Source organism: Oncorhynchus mykiss, chromosome 30 (assembly GCF_013265735.2).
Source record: "Oncorhynchus mykiss isolate Arlee chromosome 30, USDA_OmykA_1.1, whole genome shotgun sequence".
NCBI classification, from domain to species: domain Eukaryota; kingdom Metazoa; phylum Chordata; class Actinopteri; order Salmoniformes; family Salmonidae; genus Oncorhynchus; species Oncorhynchus mykiss.
Window position 1 is genome coordinate 27971496 of NC_050570.1, and position 27294 is coordinate 27998789.

A 27294-nucleotide genomic window follows, 5' to 3' on the forward strand; every position below is an offset into this window, starting at 1 on the left:
GCATTACCACAGTAATAACTACATGTGCAGTGTGTGCACCTTATTATTCAGGTATCCATAGAACAACAGAGACAAAGGCATCACAAACACAGTTACTTTCTTTACAGGTTTATTTATGACGCATACCAACGTGGTCTCAGAGCATTTCGTACGATATGTTATGAATTTCAATTCATACGATATGTTACGAATTTCAATTTGTTGTGGCTAACTTTAGCTAGGGGTGGCTAATGCTAATGTTAGCTAGGTTAGGGTTAGGTTAAAGGGTTAGGGAGGTTAGCTAAAATGGTTAGGGTTAAGGGAAGAGTTGGCTAGCATTTTAAGTAGTGGCTAATTGGCTAAAATGCTCAAGTTGTCCATGATGAGGTTGAAACACATAACCTTTGGGTTGCTAGGTGTTCACGTTCTATGTTTACCCATCCACCTGACCAACCACCCTTCGTTTGTACTCCCTGACGAAGGCCATGTAGCTGAAACACGTCGGGTTTTTTAAAACTTTGTTTCTATTGAACATGCCATACTAATAAAGGCATTTTAATTAATTATATAAAGAGTGCCTTGGTCCTCCTTTCTTTTTGATGACCAATTTACCCCTTTTACCAAAGAGCACCTTCTATCTACCAAAATGTACTATTGTGTCCCTTAGTAGCGCTTCCCTTCCTCCTTTTTCCACCCTCCCTTTTTGTTTTTGATTTAAGTAACCTATCTTATGTAAACATACCAAACATAACATACACTACATGACCAAAAGTATGTGGACATCTGCTTGTCGAATATCTCATTCCAAAATCATGGACATTAATGTGGAGTTGGTCCCCCTTTTGCTGCTTTAACAGCCTCCACTCTTCTGGGAAGACTTTCCACTAGATGTTGGAACATTGCTGCAGGAACTTGCGTCCATTGAGCCACAAGAACATTAGTGAGGTCAGGCGCTGATGTTGGCCTGACTCGTAGTCGGCGTTCCAATTCATTCCAAAGGTGTTCGATGGAGTTGAGGTCAGGGCTCTGTGCAGGCCAGTCAAGTTCTTCCACACCGATCTTGACAAACTATTTCTGCATGGACCTCGCTTTGAGCACGGGGCCATTGTCATGCTGAAAAAGGAAAGGGCCTTCCCCAAACTGTTGCCACAAAGTTGGAAGCACAACATTTTCTAGAATGTTATTGTATGCTGTAGCGTTTAGATTTCCCTTCACTGAAACTAAGGGGCCTAGCCCGAACCATGAAAAACAGCCACAGACCATCATTCCTCCTCCACCAAACTTTACAGTTGGCACTATGCATTGGGGCAGGTAGCCATGGAAACCCATTTCATGAAGCTCCTGACAAACAGTAATTGTGCCGATGTTGCTTCCAGAGGCAGTTTGGAACTCGGTAGTGTGTTGCAACCGAGGTCAGACGTTTTTTTACGCGCTTCATCACTCAGGGGTCCCGTTCGATGAGCTTGTGTGGCCTACCACTTCATGGCTGAGCCGTTGTTGCTCCTAGACGTTTCTATTCCACAATAACAGCACTTACAGTTGACCGGGGAAGCTCTAGCAGGGCAGAAATTTGACGTACTGACTTGTTGGAAAGGTGGCATCAGAATGACGGTGCCACGTTGAAAGTCACTGAGCTCTTCAGTAAGGCCATTCTACTGCCAATGTTTGTCTATGGAGATTACATGGCTGTCTGCTCGATTTTATTCACCTGTCAGCAATGGGTGTGACTGAAATAGCTGAAAACAGTCATGTTAAGGGGTGTCCACATCCTTTTGTATATATAGTGTATCATACTAATATCAGGGTCCCGGATTTACGTTTGCCATGTTACGTCTAGTCTATGACCAGTCTGTGCATACACATCATGTGGAGAGGCAGTGTCATGAAGATATATATTTTGTGGCAAAGAAAAAAGGGGATTTGTGTATCGAGTAAGGTAGGTAAGGATGTGAATCTGGGAAATTCAAACAGTGTTTAATGCTCCTACCTTTACAATCCCTCAGTCTATTATATCATTCAAAGTCATATAAACAGCCATTTTCATTACAATAAACGTGTCTGGTTTTCCACCACAAATTACTCATATTTTACAACAATGTAAGAACAGTATAATTCTGTAATAAAATATAAAATCCAACTTCTAATCTCTTTGTCGTCTGCTGCGTTTTTCTCAATATTAAGTGCAACTTATCTTAAATCAGCACAAACAAATACAGTCGGTCTTAAGCCTCACTGTGTCTTACAGTGGAGAAGGTGAGGTCAGAACCATCCCTCTCGGAGATCTCACTATGCTGTGTGGCCATAATGGTTTCTGGGGTAACGCTCTGGTACTGACGAGCTGTGCCGAATGGTTTAGCAGCCAATAACCCCATATAGTTCTTCTCTCCTTCATCTCCCTGTGTCATGGATGTACGGCCAAATCCATCTATGGCTCTCCACCTCTGTTGTCCCCTGCTCCTCCATCCAGAACCAGCTGCCTCTTCTCCCTCTGGGAAAGGTGGTGGTGTTCCTGGGGCACTAGGTGGAGCCAGGTGGGGCTGAATGTCTACAACTAGACGCCTCCTATGGCGGGGGATTTGGAGTGGAGACTCTATAGGCCTCGCCTCATCAGTGGAAGTGGAGAAAGGGGATGATGTTTTTGGTAAATACAGTTGGGGAGAGGGATTGGTTTCTTCCTCAAAGCCTCTGTCTTTTCTGCTAATGGTACGCTCTAGTATGGGACTGCTGTAGTCTGCTCTGGCTCTCCTGCCCACCTCATCTGTTCTGCTGTCTGAGTTGATATTGAGAGCACTCCTTTGAGAGAAAGAAACATTCATGTTTGTAGAACTGTCCTTTGTGTCCCACCTTTGTGTCTCTGACAGTGCCTTCAGACCACCAAGCCCTGGCCTTTCCCACCTGTCCTCTGCTCCGGTCTTCCTCTCCACCTCATCTGTGGTACTGGCTGAGTTGTAAAGGCTGATATTGAGAGCTCTTCTTGGGGCAAAGGAGACATTAATAGGCGTGTCCCCAGGACTGAGCGAGAAATCTGTGACGTCTCTCCCTGGTTTCTTTGTGTGTTCTGTAAGCTCATCTCCATTCTCACTGCTAGCAGAGGATGATTCGGCCAGTGTGGCATCCTGAGAGGGCTGGATATTCTGATGCCTCCAGAGTCCAGGGATGTAGAGTGGAACTGGTGGCTCCTCAGTTCTCGCCCTGTCTGAGGAGGTGGAGTAAAATATTGATGTTTTGGGAGCAGGCTTGGCATCTTCCTGAAAACCTCTATCATTTGTGGTGGTTATACTCTCATACTTTGACTCTGATGATTGATTTTGAAAATTCTCCTTGGAGAAGCCAATATTGAGAGCTTTCCTTGGAACAAAAGAGACATTCATGGGTGTGTCTCTAGGACTGAGAGATGGATACTTATATGTGACATCAGGGACCTTAGCTTTCTCCTCTTCTCTTTTTTGGTTCATTGTAGTCTCATCTTCACTCTCACTGCTGGAAGAGGTTGATTCAGAGTTATGCGATGTTCGTAGGGAAGCAGGTGGAGTTTCCTGATGAGGCTGAATATCCACATGTCTCTTGAAAATAGGGATATAGAGTGGAACAAGAGACTCTTCATCCCTTGTCCCATCTGAGGGAATTGAAGATTTGGGAAGGGGCTCCTTTGTACTGATGGCAATCTGGGAGGTTAGACCCATGCCAGTCAAACTTGGCTCTGATTGATACTGAAAACCCTCCTTGGAGAAGCCAATATTGAGCGCTTTCCTTGGTGCAAAAGAAACATCAATGCCTGCGGGAATGAAAGATGAATCGGAGTCCTGAGATTTCTCTTCTCTTTTTTGATTCATTGTCATCTCATCCTCACTTTCACTGTTAAAATAGGATGAACCAGCAGGTCGGCGTGACCCTGGGGCAGCAAGTGGAGTTTCCTGAGTGGCCTGAATATCTAAATGGCCCCTGAGGCTGGGGATATCTAGTGGAGTCTCTCCAGTCCTTGTCCCTTCTGGGAATCGATGTTGGGGAAGAGGCTCCTTTGGGGTGATATCACTCTGAGAGGAGAGATCCAAGCTAGGCAACCTTGTCTCAGGCTCTTGTTGATATTGAAAACCCTCCTTGGAGAAGCTGATATTGAGAGCTTTCCTTGGGGCTATAGAGACATTAATGTCTCCAAGACTGAGAAATGGATCCTTTTGTGTGACATCTGGGACCTCTCTGTCAAGTTCCTTACTCTCACTTCCAGAAGAGGATGAACCAGAGGGTGGTGGTGTTTGTGAGGCAGCAGGTGGAGTCTCCTGAGGAGGCTGAATGCCCACATGTCTCTTGAAACTGGGGATATAGAGTGGAACTAGAGACTCTTCATCCCTTGTCCCATCTGAGGGAATTGAAGATTTGGGAAAGGGCTCCTTTGTACTGATGGCAATCTGGGAGGTTAGACCCATGCCAGTCAAACTTGGCTCTGATTGATATTGAAAACCCTCCTTGGAGAAGCCAATATTGAGCGCTTTCCTTGGTGCAAAAGAGACATCAATGCCTGCGGGAATGAAAGATGAATCTGGGACAGCTTTCTCTTCTCTTTTTTGATTCATTGTAGTCTCATCCTCACTTTCACTTCTAGAAGAGGATGAACCAGAGGGTGGTGGTGTTTGTGGTGGAGCAGGTGTAGTGTCCTGAGGAGGCTGAATATCCAGACATCTCCTGAGGCTGGGGATATAGAATGGAGCTGGAGACTCTCCAGCCCTTGTCCCGTCTGAGGGCAATGAAGGCTCCTTTGGGGTGATGGCACTCTGGAAAGAAAGACCCACGCCAGTCAACCTTTTTTCAGGCTCTGGTTGATATTGGTAACCTTGCTTGGAAAAGCCGATATTGAGAGCTTTCCTTGGAGCCAAAGAGACATTAATATCTCCAAGACTGAGAGATGAATTCTTCTGTGAGACATCTGGGACCTCTCTGTCAAGTTTCATTGAGTTATCTGTAGTCTCATCTTCACTCTCACTGCTGGAAGAGGATTCAGAGGGTGGTGGTGTTTTTGCGGGAGCAGGTGAAGCTTCCTGAGGAGGCTGAGTATCTAAACGCTTACTGAGTCTGGGGATGTAGACTGAAACTGGTGGGTCTTCAACCCTTGCCACGTCTGAGGGCAATGAAGTTTGGGGAAGGGGCTCCTTTGTGCTGATGGCACTCTGGGTGGTTCGATCCAAGCCAGGCGACCTTGTCTCAGGCTCTGGTTGATATTGAAAACCATCCTTGGAGAAGCCAATATTGAGAGCTTTCCTTGAGGCCAAAGATACATTAATGTCTCCAAGACTGAGAGATGGACCTTTGTGTGTCACAGCTGGGACTTGAGCTTCATCCTCCTCTTCCTCATCGCTATCCTTGTTCACTGTGGACTTTGTGGGTTCATCACTACTATCACTGGACAAATCAGAGTGTTCTGAAAACAAATGAGAGCGTTGAACTTCCTGTCTCAGTTCACTTACATGAAATCCATCCTCACCTGGAGAGGGACTGACTGGGTCCTTATAGTGCTGCTTGTCCAAACTGACATCATGTTTGAGATAGGGGTTCGCTGCTGCAGGGTCTGTTGTGCTATCATGTGTAAGTAGTGCATCCTGGACAATCTCCTTCTCCTTCACTACCCCCATCTCTGGGTTCACAGTGTACTCTGTAGGTTCATTCCCACTGTCACTTGAGTTGCTGGAGCTGGACTCATCATTCTCCCTCCATTCTTTCACAAGTGTTTCTTTATTCCACGCTTGTTCATAGTCTTTTCTCAACTGATCGGCAAAAGCAGAACCTGACAGATCTTGACTACTGGATCGTGCCGATGCACCTTGGATGGAATCAGGGAACTCAAAGCTCTCTCCGCTGTCATTCCACAGCTCAGGATCCATGGGGTTGGGATCTGCCATGTTTGATTTCCTATAAGTAAATCCAGGGATCTCACCCACTCTGCCAATGTTGATCTGTAGAACATCAACTGGTTTAACTGTAGGGAAATCTGAACTCCGCTCAAAGGAGTCGTCTTCCTTCTGGGGGGATTGAGGCTCCCAGGAATTATTCCGGGTCTTGCGCTCCTCCAATCTCTGAGCCAAATTGTCTTTGGGCCAGTCCATATCCTGATCCTTATCTGGACTCTCCTGGTCAGAGTGTGAAGACACAGACGAGCTTCGACACCCCTGCAACTGTTCTGGGTCGGGGATGGATTCAAACTCCATGCCGTGGGTATGGACTGGGTAAGCTCCCCTTTGTGGTTCACTCAGAGACATATCAGAGAGGTCTCCACTGTGAGTGTCTGTCTCTGGGTTGTCATGTCGGAAGCTTCCTGAGCTGACAGAGCCCCGTGGCCTAGGCTTCTCCTCCTCAGGCGGGTGATAGACCTCAAGGGAGGGGTGTGAGGTATCCCTCTCCTGAACATTCTCATATGTTGCATCATATTCCCCAGCGAGGTTGTCCTGCATACCATTGGCCACAGTATCATAGTATGGAATACTATTCTGATCCCTTTGTTCTGAAGGATGTCCACTAAATGTCACTCTCCTCTCCCTGTGTGTCCCTAGTTCCTCTCGCTCATCCTCATCTGAATAGGCCTTGTTATCGTAGGGGGACTGCCCAGCAGAGGAGACCGATTGTGGTGGGGAGGCGCTTTGCTTGGTACGGTTACAGCAGCTACAGCACCTCCTCCAGAGAGCGTCCAGGAGAGGTCTGGTCAGAGCACCAATTACAAATGCTACCAGGAAGGTGATGAACACAGACAGGCAGACAGCCAGGACCAAGTCAGACTGTGTTCTCTGGGTAGCCCTGTGGAGGTCTAGAGAGTTCAAGTCTGTCTCCTGACCTTCCCCCTGGATGCTGCCTAACTCTGAGTTAATCTGTAGCCGCTCCCTGTGTAAACTCCTAGTGTCTCTAGTTTTCCTCTGTGCCTTGTGAACAAGCAGGTTGAATACAGACACAAACTCCTCGTGAGGCCCAGAGACACACACGTACAGTCCTGCGTCTCGCTCTGTGATGTCACTGATCAGCAGGCCTGCCTGGCTCCCAGGAACTTGTCCATTGGGCGTCCACCATGTTGAATCTAGAACAAATACACAAACAGTGGGAGACTATTATAAAGCCAAGCGTGATTACAATTCGAATGGTTGTTAGCTATATACTCAACACACACAAACAAAGAAATGAAAGGTCCAATGCATCTGTTTTTATTTCTGGATAACAATTAAGTACTTTACTGTGATTGTTTTCAATTAAAATGGTCAAAAAGAAAACAAAAATAGCTTCTTAGCTCTAATTTTGCTAAAACTGTCTGGTAGTGGTCTGAGTGGGGAACGGAAAACTGAAAACTAGCTGTTATTGGCAGAGAGGTTTGGAACTCTTTCTTATTAGTATATTAACTAATTTACCGCCTGGTGATGTCACTAGGCAGGCCAAAACTCCCACCAAAACAGGCTGAAATTTCAGTCGGCCTTTTCAAACAGCTCGCACACTAAAAGGGCATTATCATCATTTTCACAATGCCACATTATTATTCCAATCTCATAGTGTTGAAATATATACGTATAAAACACAGGGAAATCACGTTTTTGACTAGACTTGGCCTTTAACTGTTGGTGTAATGCAGGGTCCTGCCCCCCCTCTGGGTGCACGTTTTGGATTTAGCCCTAACACTACACAGCTGTTTCAAACAACCAACTCATAATCAAGCTTTGATTATTTGAATCAGCTTTGTAGTGCTAGGGCAAAAAACAAAACATGGGGGGGGGGCAGGACCGAGTTTGGGAGACCGTGAAAGAAGTGTGTTACCTTGCTTTGGAGAGCCACAGGGCAGCAGGATCTCCGTCCCTTTATCCACTGTCACATCCTGGTGGAGCCCCGCCCTGTTCTCAGCAGTAGAGCAGGTGAGGTCACTGTCCTCCAGGTGTAGCAGGTCTCTACCTGCGTGGGTGGAGGGGGATGTACACACCACCCCCCTCCAGGTCTGCTGCAGGGCCATGTCCCTGTCGTAGGCCATCTTCCTCCTCAAGCTCCGCAGGCTGCAGTCACACCTCCACCTGTTCCCACTCACCTCCACCAGGGCATTCAGGTTACGCAGCGACAGGTAGGCTGATGGAGTGATCGTGGTCAACAAGTTGAAGCTCAGATCCAGGACCTTGAAGGATGACATGATGAACATGAATATCAAAAATCTGGTCAGGTGGGAGGAAAAGGATAACAAAATGACTGTTATGATGTTGTAGTTATCATGTGTATAGTTACCCTGAGCTCTGGCATGTCCCCCAAGGCCTGTGGGTGGAGGTTGGAGATACGGTTGTGCTGCAGATGGATCTCTCTCAGAAGGGGGCACCTGCTCAGGTCTCCAGGTCGCAGGTCAGAAATCCTGTTGTGGGAGAGCTGCAGCACCTGTAGGAACTCACTACCTCCCAGGCCTGAAGGACAAAGCACAAACACAGTCCTAACATTGGAGTAACATTGGTGTAATTACACAGATGACTGGGGCGGCCCCTGTTTGTCCTCAGTGTGAATGCACAGAGGATAGTAATTGTAAGGTGTAAGTCCCCTGCTCACCTCTGTACTGTTCTATACACGGGCAGCAGTCCAGCATTCCTCTCAGAGCTTTACAAGCAGCCGACCAATCAGAGATGAATGTATACCTGCCCTTACAGCTCCCTATAACTGACAGGTCTAACAGTATTTGAGTGATTGACAATAACATGGTAGAGTACTTGTAACCGTTTTGTTTTTATCTACGCTGAACATTCCATCCTGGGATCAGTTGTGGAAAAAGTAACCAATTGTCATACTTGAGTAAAAGTAAAGATACCTTTATAGAAAATGACTCAAGTAAAAGTTAAAGGCACCTGGTAAAATACTACTTGAGTAAAAGTCTAAAAGTATTTGGTGGTAACACTTTACTTGACACCTAGCGTCATAACATGTTATGATACCATCATAACCATGTCATTATATGTCAGAACAACTGACATAACTTGTCATAACCTGTTATGACACATATATTTAGACCTGTTGTGACATATATTGCGTGATTTTATGGCTGGTTATGACACCTACAAAATAGTGTAAAAACCCACAAAACCTACCACACAAGGCAAAGGATTCCATTACATCGTAGCCAGTGTCAACAGTATGTTTATGTTGTGTGTGTGTGTATATATATTTTTATATTTAAAATATATATATATTGACCATATTAAATTATAATTGTAATTGCACACACATTGATGTCAGACATGCAACTACCCCAATATTCTGTTGCTGATGACTGGGATGAATGCAGGAGCAGATTTCAGGAGCAGATTTCAGGAGCAGGATAAGACACCCTCTTTTTGACTGATGACTAATATAAGGGCATGTACATGAAAGGCCTGTCTGGCTTGTATGATTATGAAGCTCATAATGCTTCATGACAGTGTCATAAAGTGTATTTTCTACAAGCTATTTAAAATCTGATCTAAAAACACATGACTAAAGAATTCATTACACTAACAACAAAGGATTTAAGAAACAAACTTTCAAACAAAAGGAAACTTCTTGGCAGGGGAAAAACGAATTTGAATAAATGTGGGTTTTAACACTCTTATGTACTACGTGTCATAACCAGACAAAACATAATGCAATGCATGTCACAGCAGGTGTAAATGTATGGGTCATGACAGTGTTATGACCATATTATGACAGGTTATGACAAGTTATGTCAGCTGTTATAAGCATGTCATGTTGTGTTTTTGGCACTGGGTGTCAAGTAAAGTGTTACCGCAAAGTATATTTAAGAATCAAAAGTAAGAGTATATAAATCATTTCCAATTGTTTACATTAAGCAAACCAAACGGCACAAGGTTCTTGTTGTGTATTTATTTACGGATAGCCAGGAGCACACTCCAACACTCAGACATCATTTACAAACAAAACATTTGTGTTTAGTGAGCCCGCCAGATCAGAGGCAGTAGGGATGACCAGGGATGTCCTCTTGATAAGTGTGTGAATCGGACCATTTTCCTGTCCTGCTAAGCATTCAAAATCTAACAAGTACTTTTGGGTGTCAGGATAAATGTATGGGGTAAAAAGTACATTATTTTCATACTTGAATGTAGTGAAGCAAAAGTAAACGTTGTCCAAATATCAATAGTAAAGTACAGATACCCCCAGAAAACGACCTAAGTAACACTTTAAAGTATTTTTACTTAAGTGCTTTACACCACTGCCTGGGACAACAAACAATCACTGGGGTTGGGTAGAAATATGTGTACTGTTATGACTGATTAAAGCCAAGGATTTTCTATTGACAGCACTTATTTCACACTATGATTTTCAGTCTCCCCAGTCTCCTCTTCTCTCTAGGCTGAGACTGCTGAGCTGAAGTGAGACATTGTGGGCCTGGGCTTCATTAGAGGAGCACTGGGAGACTGTGAGCAGAATATCAAGCAGCATAGAGAGGCCTCTGTCTGTCTCACAGAGCTCACATAACAACTGCCCACAGTCCTCACAAACCTCAAACTAGGAGAAAACACTCACAGTCACCAGCAGATACATATACAACTCAAAGGTTCAACTCTTCTGATGGAATGTTGACAAAGAGAGATTAACTACTACTGTAAAATGATGATTGAGGCTTGGCCCTCTTTTAAAACACAATCATTGCACTTTTACACCCTCTTATGAGCCATTGGAATGTCAGTAAACAGCCTCTAAGATTGGCTGAAGATTGTGCAATGGTTTGTCAAGTTATTTTTGTGATTGGCAGGGCTGGTTTAATCATTTTCTTTTAGAGCAAAGTCCTAATTATTAAGGATAATCATTCACAGGCGTATGGGTGTGAATGTGTGTGTGTGAGCATGTGTGCTTATTTACTGTATGTGTGTTAGGCAAAGTCACATTTTCATGATTAGTGTAACTACATGTATAGTACAGCGAAGCAATTCCTTATGTATTTGTGTGTGTGAGAGAGAGACTCACCTTCAGGAATCATCTCTAGCTGGTTCCTCTCAGCAGAGAGCAGCTGCAGAGTTGGGGCCCAGGACACACATCTCCCTCGGCTACGTGAGAGGGGGATTTTCCAATGTTTACCCCTCCAGGTCCTCCGCACACACAGAGACAGGTGAGTGATGCTGTTGTGTCCAAGCCATAGACTCTTAAGCCTCCAACTTGACCATGAGGGGGTAATGGACTTCAGGAGGTTGTGAGATAGATCTAGTTCAGTGACAGTGGATGGAACATGTTGTTGGGCCTGGGAAAGGCCAGCGAAGGAACAGTTTAGCAGACCTTTCTGACAAAGGCAGGACTCCGGACAAGCAGGGGGAACGGGAGAACACTGGATCCCCTGGATGAGGAGGAGCAGCACTGCAGCACAGAACATCCACTGAGACACAGCCATCACAAACCGCCCTGTGCCTATATAGGTAAAACAAGAGAGAATAACTAAAGTTAGCGAAATGTGAGTTTCAACATGAAAGACAATATCTGAACACATACCGTATTAAATATGAATCTAATACATCTAACACATACAAAAACACCCAAATGGAATCAAAACACACACATTACTCTCGAATGTAGAAATCAAACTGCAATATTGGCACACGTCATAAACAAAAATCTAAATGAAATCGTTTTAAAAAATCTAACTCACCCTTCCGTGTACGCATTGTATACAACCGAAGCGAACTTGTGACTCTCACTCTCTCCCCACCCAGTGCACCGGCAAAGGTAGCATATTATTTTACTTTGTCTCCTGTAGTTTCAGATCAAAGTCTGCAGTGTGTACTGCCATGTTGAGTCAGACATGCACATACACAAAAATGGCATAAGCATTTCGCAGATTCCCTCAATCATTCACATGCCATGGTTAATGTCTTACCAGGATGTTATTACCCTCTCCTTCATAGGTAACTGTGCTGCCAGGAATCCTCATAACAAGGACAACTAAGCCTAGCTTGGATTTACAATTGATTGATAAATCACTGGATCGGAACTGAATTAAGCTAAAAAAGAAATCTAGGTTATTTAGCCCCTTTACAGTGTGAAATGTAGTAAACATGTAATACACACTAAATGAATTGTGGCATAACACCTCCAAGTGGGCATGGTGGGATAGGGCACAAAAAGGGTGGTTTTAAACATGAAAATAAAACTGCAAATTGACAAAAGACAACAGGGCCTTTCAAACACAGCACAACCCTTTATTAAACAAACATGGAAGATAAATAATGGCCATTTTTTCCAGTGGAAAACAATGAATACATACATAAATAAAAGGCATGGAGTCCATATTGCTGCTTGAGATGATGACCACACTGTTACCGTAGCAACAATTGAATATACACTCCAGTTAGCACAAAGTAAATACACATCACACGTGTAGCACTGCCACTCATGTTATGTTGCACAAAATGTCACTCAAAATGATTTGTTTCAAACCAATGTTATCAAAATGTATAATTGAAACAAACACAAAAGCCTCATGAATACCACCCCAAAAAACAACAACAACAAGCAGCTGACTGCATTAATCTGTAGTATATCTTACAATTGTCCTGTTTCTGAGCATTAGGCAGTATGATATTATAGACACATGAAAATGAATTTCATTTGGCACCGAAACTAAAGACACTCCAATCTCTTCCCTTGTGAAAACACAGAGACAATGTTTGGCACATACAGGATGAGAAGGCAGATGTGCAGGACATTCCAAAAGTATTCAGACCACTTGATTTATTCCACACTTTTTTTACATTACAGCCTTATTCTAAAATGGATAAAATATTTGTTTCCCTCTCATCAATCTACACACTATACCTCATAATGTCAAAGCGAAAACAGGTTTTTAGACATGTTTCAAAATGTATTACACTTTTTTTTTTGTTATTATCACAGTATTAAGACCCTTTACTCAGTACTTTGTTGAAGCACCTTTGGCAGAGATTACAGCCTCAAATATTCTTGGGTATGAACCTACAAGCTTGGCACACCTGTATTTGGGGAGTTTGTCCCATTCTTCTCTGCAGATCCTCTCAAGCTCTATCAGGTCTCTCCAGAGATGTTCAATCAGGTTCAAATCTGGGCTCTGGCTGGGCCACTCAAGGACATTCAGAGACTTATCCCGAAGCCACTCCTGCGTTGTCTTGGTTATGTGCTTAGGGTCATTGACCTGTTGGAAGGTGAACCTTCGCCCCAGTCTGAGGTCCTGAGCGCTCTGGAGCAGGTTTTCAAGAAGGATCTCTCTGTACTTTGCTCCGTTCATGCTTCCCTCGATCCTAACTAATCTCCCAGTCCCTGCCGCTGAAAAACATCACCACAGCATATTGCTACCACCACCATGCTTCACGGAAGGGATGGTACCAAGTTTCCTCCAGATGTGACACTTGGCATTTAGGCCAAAGAGTTCAATCTAGGTTTCATCAAACCAGAGAATCTTTCTCATAGTCTGAGAGTCCTTTAGGTGCCTTCTGGCAAACTCCAAATGGGCTGTCATATGCTTTTTACTGAAGAGTGGCCTCCGTCTGGTCACTCTACCATAAAGGCCTGATTGGTGGAGTGCTGCAGAGGTGGTTGTCCTTCTGGAAGGTTCTCTCATTTCCACAGAGGAACTCTAGAACTTAGTCAGAGTGACCATCAGGTTCTTGGTCACCTCCCTGACCAAGGCCCTTCTCTCCCGATTGCTCAGTTTGGCCAGCTCTAGGTAGAGTCTTGGTGAATCCAAACTTCTTCCATTTAAGAATGATGGAGGCCCCTGCGTTCTTGGGGACCTTCAATACTGCAGACATTTTTTTGAACCCTTCCCCAGATCTGTGCCTTGATACAATCCTGTCTAGGAGCTCTACGGACAATCCCTTCGACCTCATGGCTCGGTTTTTGCTCTGAAATGCTCTGTCAACTGTGGGACCTTATATAAACAGGTGTGTGCCTTTCCAAATCATGTTCAGTCAATTGAATTTACCACAGGTGAACTCCAATCAAGTTGTAGAAACATCTCAAGGAAGATCAATGGAAACAAGATTTTTCCTGAGCTCAATTTCGAGTCTCACAGCAAAGGGTCTGAATACTTATGTAACTGAGGTATTTCTGTTTTTTAATTTTAATTGGTTGTAACATAACATAATGTTGAAGAATTTTCGAATGCACTGTAGATAGCAATGTAGGGCGCACTAAAAGTATGTTTCCTATTTTAAGCTAAAATTATGTTTCCTATTTTAAGTGTTAACCCTTGCACATATCCCACTAACTCCAACTCATTACTCCTTAACTAACCATAATCAAAACATAAATATAGTGGCTAAGTGATCAGTGGCTGATGCCTAATACAGGGTGACTTGTACTCGAGTCACACACAGCTGCCAGTGGAAATATACATAAGCAAATCATTATCAATATAAATACCCAGAACACCGGTAATAATACTGGACTGCTTGGTAGAGTGCTGTGTCTGTTGTTACCTCATATAGTGTGCTGCTCTAAGTCTAAACAAAACAAAATGATAATACAGTATGTAGCTCTTATCTTTGGCCAAGCGGATATGCAGACAAACAAAAAGGCCACCATAAAAAAAGAGAGTGTTTCTGGGTGTTACATTTTGAATGTGTATGCAGTATAGGGTATTTCAACATTGGCTGGCCATACTTGACCATCTGTTAATTGTAGGACAGGATGGATGGTGTAACATCAGTTTGTCTTCCAGTCTCTTTAGTGGGCCGTTCCACAGGGGTTGTCTGAGGTCTGGCAGCCCATGTTCTGATACTTCACCTGGACACGGAACAGAGTGCCGTCTGCACACATACACAGCTTGTACCTCAACAGACCTTCGTCGAAATACACGTTGGCCCCCACTGAGGAGTTTTGCATGCGACTGACGCTCACCATCACCGACCCGTTCAGAACAATACTGTTCTCCTGCAAAGAGAAAGACCTTGTTAACCATAACTTTTAATGGAATGCAATACACCATAGACTAGGGTTTCCCAACCCCCCCCCAGATGTTTCACATTTATGTTATAACCCTAAACTGGCACACCTGATTCAATTAGTAAACTAATCATCAAATCTTTGACTAATTGAATCAGGTGTGCCAGTTTAGGGCTAAAAGAAAAATGTGAAAAGTCTTGGGGGCCCGAGGAGAGGGCCTGATAAACATGTAGACCAAATTGGGTAAGGGGTAACACTCACAGCTCTGAGCTCGATGTCCCCTCCCATCCTGAACTCCACCGTCTTGCCCATGATGAAGACCCCCTCATTGCCGCGGATGATGGCCTTGCTGTCCCCTTTGATGGACAAGTCAGAGGAAGCATTGCTGGTGATCTGAAAGCAGAGAGAGTATTCAGAGATCTACCACTTTTTTCTGGGATAAAAATAAATCAATCAATGACAGCAATGGATACTAGAATGTATTTTATCTACAGTAACACTATTTGTGGTGCTACATGTTTTATTAGATGGCTTCTGTTGGCCTGGAATATACCCTTTCTGTGGAGGCTTTCTTCACACTGAGTACTTTGACTCCTTTCGGCAGGTGGAACTCGTGGTTTTCAAAGTCAGTGCTGAAGAAGGTGTTCTGAGTGCGGGGGTCAGTGAAGGATATGCCCATGTCACTGGTGATGGATGTCTTCTCTTTCTCAACACTGAGCTTAGTGGAGCCCTGCTGAAACACCACCTGGAACACATATACAAAAACCATATACATGTAAGAGCATACAGTCTGATTAAGGTATTCATATCTGGGTATGAATACATTAATCAGACTGGGGAAGTGTGTGTGTATAGACTGCTTATACCAATGTATTTGTGTGTTCTGAATCTATTCTCTGTGTGTGTGTGTGTGTGTGTGTGTGTGTGTGTGTGTGTGTGTGTGTGTGTGTGTGTGTGTGTGTGTGTGTGTATGTGTGTGTGTGTGTGTGTGTGTGTGTGTGTGTGTGTGTGTGTGTGTGTGTGTGTGTGTGTGTGTGTGTGTGTGTGTGTGTGTGTGTGTGTGTGTGTGTGTGTGTGTGTGTGTTTCTGTGTGTGTGTTGCCTAAGTGAGTGTATTTTTCCTAAGCGAGTGTGTTTTGCCTGAGTTCACCGGGTTGTTGTTGCCGGTGATAACCAGGTCCTGGTCCTTCCTGCCCCCCACAGTGCTCTTGTGTAGTGGGTGGACCACGCCCATGTCTGCCTTCTGCTTGAAACGCAGCAGCCCACTCTCATGGAACTCTATACTGTCACAACCACTGGGCCCGATGCGGATCACTGTCCATATCACTAGAGTGATCTGAGAGACGGGACAAATGTCAGAGATTCAGATATATTGACTTGATTTGTCGTAATCAGAACTAGTTATAACATATCCATAACTAACATTCTGATGATACTAGCCTGAGTTAAAAAGTGAATTCAGATAAATAAGAATGGTGACATTATGCAGAGGATGCTTTGTGTGTCATTGGGCACTCACAATGAGGTTGATGAGAGCCAGCAAGAAGAGCAGGACTATGATGCAAACAGCCATGTTGCCCTTGCGTCCTCTCAGGCCTGTCTTGTGCAGGCGCTCCTCCTCAATGGGCACATAGCCCGCCTTGAAGTTGCTGTTGTGCTCCTTGTTGGTGGTCCTCCGTTCCATGGCCTTCTCCCTCATGGACCTCTTCACAGGCCCATTAGAACTCTCCTTCAGCACACAGAACAGCAGCAATGTGAAGGCTCAGTAGGCTCACTCAGCTTTAACATGCTATACTGCTGTGACATCTACAAACAACACTTTCTGGGTGGTCCCCATCAATCAAAGCATAGACTTCACTGTACACCTCTCTGGGTGAGATTAAACATTAAGAGTTCTATACATTGTAACTACCACATGTTATTTTTTTCCCACTCTGCAATCTAGTTGACCTAGTAGTTGATACATTGTAACAACCCAATTGACAGCTTATTTAGCTGTCATATGTAGTTACAATGTAACAAATATACTGTATCTCTGAGTACAGAACCACATATTGTAACCACCACATTCTATTTTATTAGACTTTATGCAGGCGTCGCTGGATAGACAGGTTGCTTCTGAGGAATGCGCGCAATTAAACACCCGGGTCTCTCTGTCTGTAGGTAATGACTAAAAATAAAGTACACGCATATTCCACGTAACAAATATGAATAGTCCATGTCCATATTCAACTCTAATGAAAAGATAACTTCATGATTTGGGGTAATACAACCAGTTTAAACTTCCCAATGCCGTGGAAAAACTGCGGCAATCAAGCCGTTATTTCGAGCTATGTCTATCATAAAAAGCGTAACGGTAGTACAGGGCTTGGAAGCGTGATAGCGTACTATGGATATTCCGCATACGCTTTACAACGCCCGCCCGAATACCGTAATTCCTTTCAAATGAGTTCGTAGTGCATATAGATGCCTACATCTAAACCACCGACGTTTGGAAAGCAAAACGGGAATGCAAAATGTAGAAAAACAATAATGTCTTATTGGAAACAGACCTGCTCAGACGCCATGTTCACCCTCCCCCTCTTCCAAAGCGTTTGACAGCTCCGGAGTCCGGAAAGACAGTGGACTAGACCACTTCATTCAAATGAATTAAATAATATATATCTGTCCAGTTTTAATACTTGTGACGAGTTTTTTATTAGGGTAATTATTATATTAGCAGGTGGAATTTGAAGCCTTTTTATCAAATTGTTCATAGCTGGATCACTGTAGGCTACAGTCCATGTTTATCACAGATGGTTCCTTCCTGGCTAAACCAGCCAATGGGAAAGGCCCGCAACAGGATTCCAAAATAAGAAAGTCCATATAAAGCCTGTCCATTCATATTTTCTTCCAGGCAGGGCTTCCGAATACTAGTCCACAGACAATTAACATCACTTTATCCCTACTTAAGTGTTGTTTATTTCAAGTAATAAAGGTTTTATCAGAGATGATGACACAACTTGATAATGTATGGATGCCACAGCCCCTAAAACACTACCAGACCAACACTTTTGCTAAAGCGTGGCTTTCAGTGTTAGTGGGACATTTTAGTAAATTAACTGTTCTCCTTAGAACTACATTCGTGTCCCACTTCAATCAATAAGACTGTAGAATTTGTAGAAGCTTGTAGATAACACACTGTTTTCACAATTTTGTGACAATAAACATTTACTAAACCCTCCCCATGCCATTGGAAAATTAATTGGGGGACATTCCAAGCTTTTGGGAGTCTGCACAGCTTTAACTTGATCCTGGAACACTACTATCCCCCAAATTCCCCTTTCAAAATGAATGTAGCCTCTTTCTATAGTCTCTTTCTTCCATGTCCTTGTGCTTCCTTTATTTCCTTCCTACCCTTGTTTGTTATTTTCCCTCTAATTCCTTCCACCCTCATCCTATACTGTTTATTTCCTATATAGTGTATAACATCGATTCAGAGATGCTATGAACAACTTAAACAACTAATTACAATGTATTTTATAATATCTAATGCCAGAAATATATTTGAATGAATTAAAGATCATTTTTTAAGATTCATCAAACACCAATCAGGGGAAGTGGGACAATACTAAATACTAAAACCTGGTTTTCATAAAATATAATAACTGTTTACATGAATAATTATTATGTTTTAAAACACTACCAATAACAGTTTGTTTTAACACAACAAGTTAAATTGTTTATAATTAATTATAATTAACAGAATTATGCCTTTGTCATTCTAGCGCAAGGTTTCATATGTATGCCGGTTTTTCATGAGTTTTAACAGGTCGCCCCACCTAGGAAACCTGACCACACACACTACGATGATGTCACACTAACCAAAACCATTTTTTTCAAGCACAGAACACATTCAGCAACAAACCAAAAAACATTTATTTTGATTGTGTTACAAAATTACCATAGTACAGTAGGCCTACCTTAAAACACAAACGGCCTATAACCGATTTGTCTAACTAATACTGACGTCATCCGAAATTGACTGGGGCTCTGAAAAAAAAGCTCAGTGTTTCACATCTTCCACATATGACATTAATGGCAGGAGACACCCAACGCCCACGTGTGTGTAACAGTATGACATTACAATGGTCTCGTTTACAGCACAGACAGCCTACTTCACTTGTGCGCCTACATCATAAAGGAAGAACCGGCAGAAGACGCTTACGGTCTATACATTTCTCACAAGAATAACCAGACTATTACTGAAAACAATGCAAGTGGCTTTAGCAAACATTCTCAATCTGTATATGAGTCAAATGAGTAAAAAGCGTTGCCACAACTGAGATGGTACTTGGCACCCGTTGTAACGAAGGTGGACAAAACGGCAAGGGCAAGAATTTCTAAGGCGGGTATAAAAAGGGAGCGCGCGCCTGTCACGGGCGCTCTCGCCCCAGATTAAGTCCCACGGTTGTCCAAAGCGTTTTGAACCTTTCAAGATTAGGGAGGGAGCAGACATGGCCGACTCGCTAAGGAGGCTGGTGAACACATCTTCCTTCAGCGTTCTACAGGACAAACTTGAGTCCTGGTACAAGGACTACCATGTAAGTCATCAATAATTTATTTCTGCCCTAAATCTGTTGGCTGAAAAGTGGCCTAACCAACAATACAGATAGGCGACACATGATTATTGCAATCATTCGATCCATGTAATAGTTTAGGCTATTGTCTAAATTAGTGTTGGCTATAATAAATGTGATATTAGTGTGGAAATCAATAGCATATTTAATGAATCACTGTTTGATTCAGCAAATGCGTTCTTCCCATGAGAACTTGATTCCTCTATAGAATTTATGTCCACCCATCTAAAATAACTTGATTAGCCTACTTATGGCCAGATAGTGAAATATATTTGGAATCATTATTTGGTATGTATTTTTTATTTTATTTTTTTTACAATGTATCACATTGACAATAGATTGGAACGTTTTTGAAACACTGTAGGGGCTAAAGGAATTCAATTGTTTCGATTAAATAGATTTTCTGGCGAAGTTTGGTTGCTATAGACGCTAGTCGTCATGGTGACCGTGAAACCATTGCTGACTCTGAAAGCTAGTGGCTCGTGCACGCCCCCTTGAGCATTTTGGTGTGAACCTGAACCGCTTGTCCTGACAGAACCCATGCATCATCACACAGATACTCCAGAGACCAACCAGTGCATTTGCCTGAAAGCCACAGATAATTTATTTTAAAAGCACATATAGTATATCCCTCAATTCAATATGATCAATACAGATATGCACTAATCAATGATCCATGTGAATGTTTGTTTTTGAAATGTCCTACATTGTTGACCCCACAATTGAGATGACATTACATCTTTAAAATGTATGTCCCTTTTGTGATGGTACATAATTCTCATACAGTGTCTGTCACCTTCCTAGGTCATCTCCTGTGATCAGAATCTGAACAGGTGCTGTGAATTGGTAGAGCTCACCTCCAAGATACAGGGTCAGCTCTTCACCATCCTCAACTTCACTGCTAGAGAGGGTATGTGTTCAAGCTTCTCACAACTTCCCTCTCTTTTTGACATTCTCTAATAATGTCTCCTTTTCCTTTGATTCAGGTGGTCACTATGCAGGAGTGGATGTGCTCAAATCACGCCTGCTGCCTTGGTTGGGGACTTGTTTCTCCATGGCAACCTCCTCTGTCACCAACGACACCAGCCTCAACCTCATCCAGGTGAAATAATCTGTTCTGTTATTTATGGTTCTAGCTACTGTACATTCATTAAATTATTCTATTCTATTATGCTGTCCTGTCACATAGTGTAAATAAGACAGTGATAATCAAGGTTAAATGAGGAGTGTTGTCATGCAGGAGTCCGTGGAGAAGGAGAGGAAGATCAGAGAGCTGTCTGCCTCCCATGAGAACGACATGCAGAAGATGGAGACTCAGCTGTGCTCCACTCACCTACAGCTGGACTCTGTCAAACAGGAGTAAGTCTGCACTAAACATACAACAAATTACTCATCTATACAATAGACTATACATTTATACATCTATACATTTCTATCCAACCAAATCAGTCTGCCCCAGGTTACGTTAGTATGGCTAACTTTCTGGTCTCTGTTTTATTCACCTACTGGTATGTTGAATGCATTTACAGACTGGCGGATGCTCATCTGCAGCTGGACAACACAAAAAATATGTCAGCCACAACTCTGCTGGCCACCGAGGATGAGATACTACAGCTGAAAGCAGAGTGAGGGATAAATACTGTAATACAATATTTCATTTGAGTATTATTTGTCCTCTTTGGCTTATTGATGTGTATGTTCCGAGGTTATTATGGTGTGTATCTGTGTGTCAGGTTGCGTGCGGCCCGTGACCAGGTGGAGACCTATAAGAGGAAGGTGGATGTTCTGGATGACTATGAGAGACAGGTGCGTCTGCTGAGGGATGAGGTGTCTTTCCTCACAGCAGAGAAGAGCATGCTGCAGGAGAGGTGAGCAGGACACGCGCACACACACACACACACACGCACGCAACCACGCACGCACGCACACACACACACACACACACACACACACACACACACACAGACGCACACATACACACACACGCACACATACACACACACAGGGCCGTAGCTTCAACTGAGGACACAGAGGGTCAGACCTTGGTCATAAAAAAATAAAAAAAATCTTAACAAAAAATTTCAACATTTGTTTTAGGAATTCAGTCACTTACTGTTGAGAGTTAGAATAGTAGAATACACAAGGTCAGTCATTTTTTTTAGATTGGTAAATTAGACTAGTTTGTCTAGCCAGCTATCTAAACATGTAGTAATCATGGCCGACTTACCGACGGGCACGCAGGGTACGTGCCCAGGAGACCTCCAGGGGGCCCTCATTGATATTGTTAGTCACTCACTCAGATACAGTGCCTTGCGAAAGTATTCGGCCCCCTTGAACTTTGCGACCTTTAGCCACATTTCAGGCTTCAAACATAAAGATATAAAACTGTATTTTTTTGTGAAGAATCAACAACAAGTGAGACACAATCATGAAGTGGAACGACATTTATTGGATATTTCAAACTTTTTTAACAAATCAAAAACTGAAAAATTGGGCGTGCAAAATTATTCAGCCCCTTTACTTTCAGTGCAGCAAACTCTCTCCAGAAGTTCAGTGAGGATCTCTGAATGATCCAATGTTGACCTAAATGACTAATGATGATAAATACAATCCACCTGTGTGTAATCAAGTCTCCGTATAAATGCACCTGCACTGTGATAGTCTCAGAGGTCCGTTAAAAGCGCAGAGAGCATCATGAAGAACAAGGAACACACCAGGCAGGTCCGATATACTGTTGTGAAGAAGTTTAAAGCTGGATTTGGATACAAAAATATTTCCCAAGCTTTAAACATCCCAAGGAGCACTGTGCAAGCGATAATATTGAAATGGAAGGAGTATCAGACCACTGCAAATCTACCAAGACCTGGCCGTCCCTCTAAACTTTCAGCTCATACAAGGAGAAGACTGATCAGAGATGCAGCCAAGAGGCCCATGATCACTCTGGATGAACTGCAGAGATCTACAGCTGAGGTGGGAGACTCTGTCCATAGGACAACAATCAGTCGTATATTGCACAAATCTGGCCTTTATGGAAGAGTGGCAAGAAAGCCATTTCTTAAAGATATCCATAAAAAGTGTTGTTTAAAGTTTGCCACAAGCCACCTGGGAGACACACCAACCATGTGGAAGAAGGTGCTCTGGTCAGATGAAACCAAAATTGAACTTTTTGGCAACAATGCAAAATGTTATGTTTGGCGTAAAAGCAACACAGCTCATCACCCTGAACACACCATGCCCACTGTCAAACATGGTGGTGGCAGCATCATGGTTTGGGCCTGCTTTTCTTCAGCAGGGACAGGGAAGATGGTTAAAATTGATGGGAAGATGGATGAAGCCAAATACAGGACCATTCTGGAAGAAAACCTGATGGCGTCTGCAAAATACCTGAGACTGGGACGGAGATTTGTCTTCCAACAAGACAATGATCCAAAACATAAAGCAGAATCTACAATGGAATGGTTCAAAAATAAACATATCCAGGTGTTAGAAGTCCAGACCTGAATCCAATCGAGAATCTGTGGAAAGAACTGAAGACTGCTGTTCACAAATGCTCTCCATCCAACCTCACTGAGCTCGAGCTGTTTTGCAAGGAGGAATGGGAAAAAATGTCAGTCTCTCGATGTGCAAAACTGATAGAGACATACCCCAAGCGACTTACAGCTGTAATCGCAGCAAAAGGTGGTGCTACAAAGTATTAACTTAAGGGGGCTGAATAATTTTGCACGCCCAATTTTTCAGTTTTTGATTTGTTAAAAAAGTTTGAAATATCCAATAAATGTCGTTCCACTTCATGATTGTGTCCCACTTGTTGTTGATTCTTCACAAAAAAATACAGTTTTATATCTTCATGTTTGAAGCCTGACATGTGGCAAAAGGTCGCAAAGTTCACGGGGGCCGAATACTTTCGCAAGGCACTGTATCATATTAACATGGCATAAGTCAACCATCCCTCCTCTCTTCCTTTCTATCTGTCTCAGGTTGGTGAGGAGTTGTTCCCCCAGCCCCCTGCCCAGACAGAGCCGCCCCTCCAGCCCTCTGAAGAGTGAGTCTCCCACCCGGGCCCAGCTCACCAATTCGTCCCGCCACGCCAGGCTGGTGTCCCGCTTCAGTGACTTGTATGCTGTGGAGCGCCTGGAGGCCCAGAGTCTGCTCCGACGCTACATAGATGACCTGGAGATGGTCCAGAGAATCATCTTCATTGCCACTGTGGTATGACATCTGGAAACCCTGTACATTATGGAATAACACTACATACAGTACAACCTGTGATGATTAGCTGGGATTCACAATGTATTGGAGATTATCATCCTAGCACATGGAACCACCTGACCGTGTTATCATCCAATTTGATGTCAGATCTGAGGTTCTGGTTTCTCTGTAAATCTCCTATACCATACAGTATCTCTAATCCCTTTGTGTGTGTGTGTGTGTGTGTCAGGAGGCCTTCCAGGCAGCCAAGCTGGCCTACCGTCAATTCAAGCTGCGAGTAAAGAAGACCCTGTCACCCTCCCACCTGGGGCCGGAGACCCTGGAGGACTCGGTGGTGGACTATATCGTCAGGAACTTGGACCTCTACGACGTGCAGGCCAGTGTTAATGTATGGCCTACACTTTTCTCTCTTACTGACAATGTCTGACATGTTACAAAAACCTGTAGATTCCAGTCACCTTTACATTACAATTTCAAGAGTCTCACGCACTGTAGCTCATTGAGTGTTTGTTAATAGGAGATGTGTGTCAGAGTGTATTGTGATGTGCTTCCCTCTCCCAGGACGTGATCAACGCCATGAATGTAAACCCACGGATCTCCTTCCCCCCGGAGGTGGACTTTGTCCTGATCAACAGCTTCATCCGGGAGACATGCAGAGTGGCCTTCGCCATGCAGACACTGGACTCTCCTCTGGACCTGGCTTTCACCAGCGGTGGAGAACTCTACAGCGACAACAAGTCAGTCTGCATCCATTGACTTCATGATGTTAGATGTACAATTCCTAATCCTACCACTAGATGTCACCCTGGTCCCGTATATACATCTCCTCCCTCTTCTCTCTGTCTCTCTCTCCCTCTCTCTCACTCTTTACCAGGTATCGTCGTAGCTATGACTCTGAGTTTACTGCTCCTCTGGTGGCGTACCATGTGTGGCCAGCACTGGTGGAGGGGGACAGTGTCATAGTGAAGGGAGAGGCAGTCACCAGGAGAGGAGCTCTGGTACTGATGCACCTTCAGTCCCTACTGTAGAATCATAGGCTTTGCTTGAGCATATACTGCATGATCACAATATAACATGCAGAATGACTCATGTGGTGTTTCTCTGCTTTCTTCCAGTGGAGGAGCAGAAGCAGGAGCTGCAGTCCTGTTCGCTCTGGCAGCCCCACACGCACTCTCGTAAGTTACGACGACTGACGAAAGTCGTAAGTTACTAACTTACTACGACGACCTAACACGTTGAAATAATGTCACAAATATCAAGAAACTCTTTGGAAAGATGTGTCAGCCCAGGGTTTTTATGATGCAAGAAAATATTCAGGGAAGTTGCGGTTGGGAAAGCACACTAGATGAAAGCTGTGCATGTGTGATTTAGTGTTAAGACTTTTCTTTTGCCACCAAAATACATCCATGCATACCCTGAGCCCTTGGGGTAAGTACAACAACAAAACAGCAACTTCTAGATGTTGTATTAGTGGGAGAGAGTAACTTCATCTCAAATCCAAAGGTGCAAGAAATGCTCTGTGACAGACTTTCTCTCTTTCTCAGGGGTTTAGTCGCAGCAGAAGCCCCTCTCCCGGACGTCTCTCCGCCAGTCGCCTGTAAACCCTAACTGACCACTGAGTTACAAAAGGAAAACCAAATTCTACACATCGATTTCATGTTTGCAACAAAGACAGATCTTTAGCTTTAATGGACTGGATCCTGTCGTTATTTGTCAGTTGTGATGACTTGATGTTAAGTAGTTAGACTCCGTGTCAATATGGACATTGGTCCAGGGTTTACAGTATTCTGGAGAGAAGTTCCATGTTACCATTACAGTATCCAGAGACTCTGGCAGCTGGTCCGTTCAGAACAATCCTTTCAGGGTGCTGTAGCAGCACGTGACAAGGCTATGTGTGTGTTTAATCTATGCCCATTATCTTAGTGATTCTTAACTGTGTACTATGCAAAACCAGGATGATTGTGTGGTTGACCATAATGTAACTTTTTAAGGACATTTAGACCTGCACAGTATCATTTTCTGAGACTGTTGTAGTTTAGGTTTTATCTTTAACCTCAAACCTTGATAGACTCTGGGTTATAATGAATACATTTTAATGTCATTTTAATGTAAGTCTTAGCCTGCTTTTTTGTTAGATTTTTTTGTTGTTGTAAGACACATGGTGCTAAAGTTCAGTCAGAACTGTTCAACTCCACAAAAAACACGAGAGATTGGTATTGCTGAGAATAATGATTAAGCGTACAGTTTATAAAGTAATCCGTTCCAGTCCATGTTTCTTTTTTTTTGGTGTTGTGATATTAGCTAGATGTGTGGTTTGGATGGATTTGTAACAATAGAAGGGATTTAAAGTTATGCAAAACATATTCTGTAACTTCAAATGGTTGACTTGAGAAAAGATGCCTTTTTTTGTTAGTCCTAATGAAGTTGCTTATTATCTACTGTACGCACAAGATCCAAAAGCAACATATACCATATTTAGGATAATTGTTAGGCTCCACATTTCATTGATTACAGCCTAACTATTTTTCACTATTTGAAATCATTATACAGTCTAATCTTTCATTTTGCATTAAACAGTGTGTTAGTGTTGTGTATGCAAAACCTGGTGATAAACCCCAAAAACTTGGACTCAAATATATATATAATGTAGTTGTGCTGTTCTTGTTACAGAATACAAAAAAATAAATTATATACAGAGCGATTGTGCCTTTTCAAAGATAAAATAAAATCAGAAAAAAGGTTACTAACAATTTCTTGTGATAATGAAGACTAATTTAATTATTGTTTTCCTTACCCTCCATCCACTGTCAGTAATTTTTTCCTGCAGTCCTTACCCTCATCCACTGTCCGTAATGTTTTCCTGCAGTCCTTACCCTCATCCACTGTCAGTAATTTTTTTCCTGCAGTCCTTACCCTCATCCACTGTCAGTAATTTTTTTCCTGCAGTCCTTACCCTCATCCACTGCAGAACATGCTGAATTCTAGTCAGTTATTATGATCGTGTTGTACTAGTATGTAGGTTGTGTACTTTGTAGGCTATGAATATAGGCTATGAATGTAGGCTATGCATATAGGCTATGAATGTAGGTTATGAATGTAGGCTATGAATGTAGGCTATGAATGTAAGCTATGAACAGGTCCATTTGGGGATGGGAGTAGGACATCCTATGTGGCAAATAATCCCATTACCAATGTGGCTTTGGGTTGTTCATGATGTGGGTGGCTGTTGGAGTATCCTTAGTGTTGTTCTTTGTCCCTGTCAGAGAGTCTAGAGACCAAACAGAGACAGGCAGACAGGCATGGAACACACCAAACCAGTTACTAAGACACACTGTTTCGAAAGACTGATTCACTGACCACGAGGACAAATAACAATACCATTCTGTCGTTGCCAGGATATCACATAACCTCCCTCAGCCTTGGCCTATTTAGAGAGACTACAGCCATGTAATTACAGAATGTCTCAGGACTCAAGCCGACAGCAAAATTAGAAAGCACTGCTTGGTATAATGCATGCAGATGTGTTATGAATTCATACACGTGTAATTTTCAGCAAAAAAAACCTGCTCTATTTTGCTCATACTGTTTTCTGTGTCCTC

At 43.2% G+C, this 27294-nt stretch overlaps 3 protein-coding genes across 3 annotated transcripts; 1 reads left to right on the forward strand and 2 right to left on the reverse strand.

Moving 5' to 3' along the window:
* Positions 1-1648: 1648 nt before the first annotated feature.
* Positions 1649-11763, reverse strand: LOC110521660 (mucin-12). The gene is made up of 5 exons (XM_021599394.2): positions 11600-11763; positions 10927-11361; positions 8212-8381; positions 7759-8104; positions 1649-7033 (listed from the first exon to the last, which is right to left on the reverse strand). Exons 1-5 carry the CDS (start codon positions 11613-11615, stop codon positions 2202-2204), a joined length of 5799 nt encoding a protein of 1932 aa, XP_021455069.2. The 5' UTR covers positions 11616-11763; the 3' UTR covers positions 1649-2201.
* A 2258-nt stretch (positions 11764-14021) lies between these two features.
* On the reverse strand, positions 14022-17569 carry LOC110522776 (beta-sarcoglycan-like). Its single transcript, XM_036969379.1, has 6 exons — positions 17420-17569; positions 16387-16596; positions 16018-16203; positions 15422-15613; positions 15130-15261; positions 14022-14856 (listed from the first exon to the last, which is right to left on the reverse strand). The coding sequence occupies exons 1-6, from the start codon at positions 17432-17434 to the stop codon at positions 14650-14652; spliced, it is 942 nt and encodes a 313-aa protein (XP_036825274.1). The 5' UTR covers positions 17435-17569; the 3' UTR covers positions 14022-14649.
* Positions 17570-19019: 1450 nt separating this feature from the next.
* spata18 (spermatogenesis associated 18) lies at positions 19020-26396 on the forward strand. Its single transcript, XM_021599395.2, has 12 exons — positions 19020-19450; positions 20291-20396; positions 20473-20588; positions 20727-20845; positions 21016-21111; positions 21220-21354; positions 23464-23695; positions 23925-24083; positions 24257-24432; positions 24570-24693; positions 24811-24870; positions 25240-26396. Exons 1-12 carry the CDS (start codon positions 19364-19366, stop codon positions 25294-25296), a joined length of 1467 nt encoding a protein of 488 aa, XP_021455070.1. The 5' UTR covers positions 19020-19363; the 3' UTR covers positions 25297-26396.
* The last annotated feature ends 898 nt before the right edge of the window (positions 26397-27294 follow it).

Excerpts from the sequence above, each read along its gene's own strand:
- spata18 (XM_021599395.2), top strand. The coding sequence starts at position 19,364 with ATGGCCGACTCGCTAAGGAGGCTGGTGAACACATCTTCCTTCAGCGTT. Across the intron at positions 24,084-24,256 it reads ACGTGCAGGCCAGTGTTAAT|GACGTGATCAACGCCATGAA; the intron begins GTATGGCCTACA and ends TCCCTCTCCCAG. Across the intron at positions 24,694-24,810 it reads TCACCAGGAGAGGAGCTCTG|TGGAGGAGCAGAAGCAGGAG; the intron begins GTACTGATGCAC and ends GCTTTCTTCCAG.
- LOC110522776 (XM_036969379.1), bottom strand. Across the intron at positions 16,204-16,386 it reads TGGCTCTCATCAACCTCATT|ATCACTCTAGTGATATGGAC; the intron begins GTGAGTGCCCAA and ends CCCGTCTCTCAG. Across the intron at positions 14,857-15,129 it reads GGGACATCGAGCTCAGAGCT|GAGAACAGTATTGTTCTGAA; the intron begins GTGAGTGTTACC and ends TTCTCTTTGCAG.
- LOC110521660 (XM_021599394.2), bottom strand. Across the intron at positions 8,382-10,926 it reads GCTAGAGATGATTCCTGAAG|GCCTGGGAGGTAGTGAGTTC; the intron begins GTGAGTCTCTCT and ends TTTGTCCTTCAG. Across the intron at positions 8,105-8,211 it reads GGGACATGCCAGAGCTCAGG|GTCCTGGATCTGAGCTTCAA; the intron begins GTAACTATACAC and ends TCATCCTTCAAG.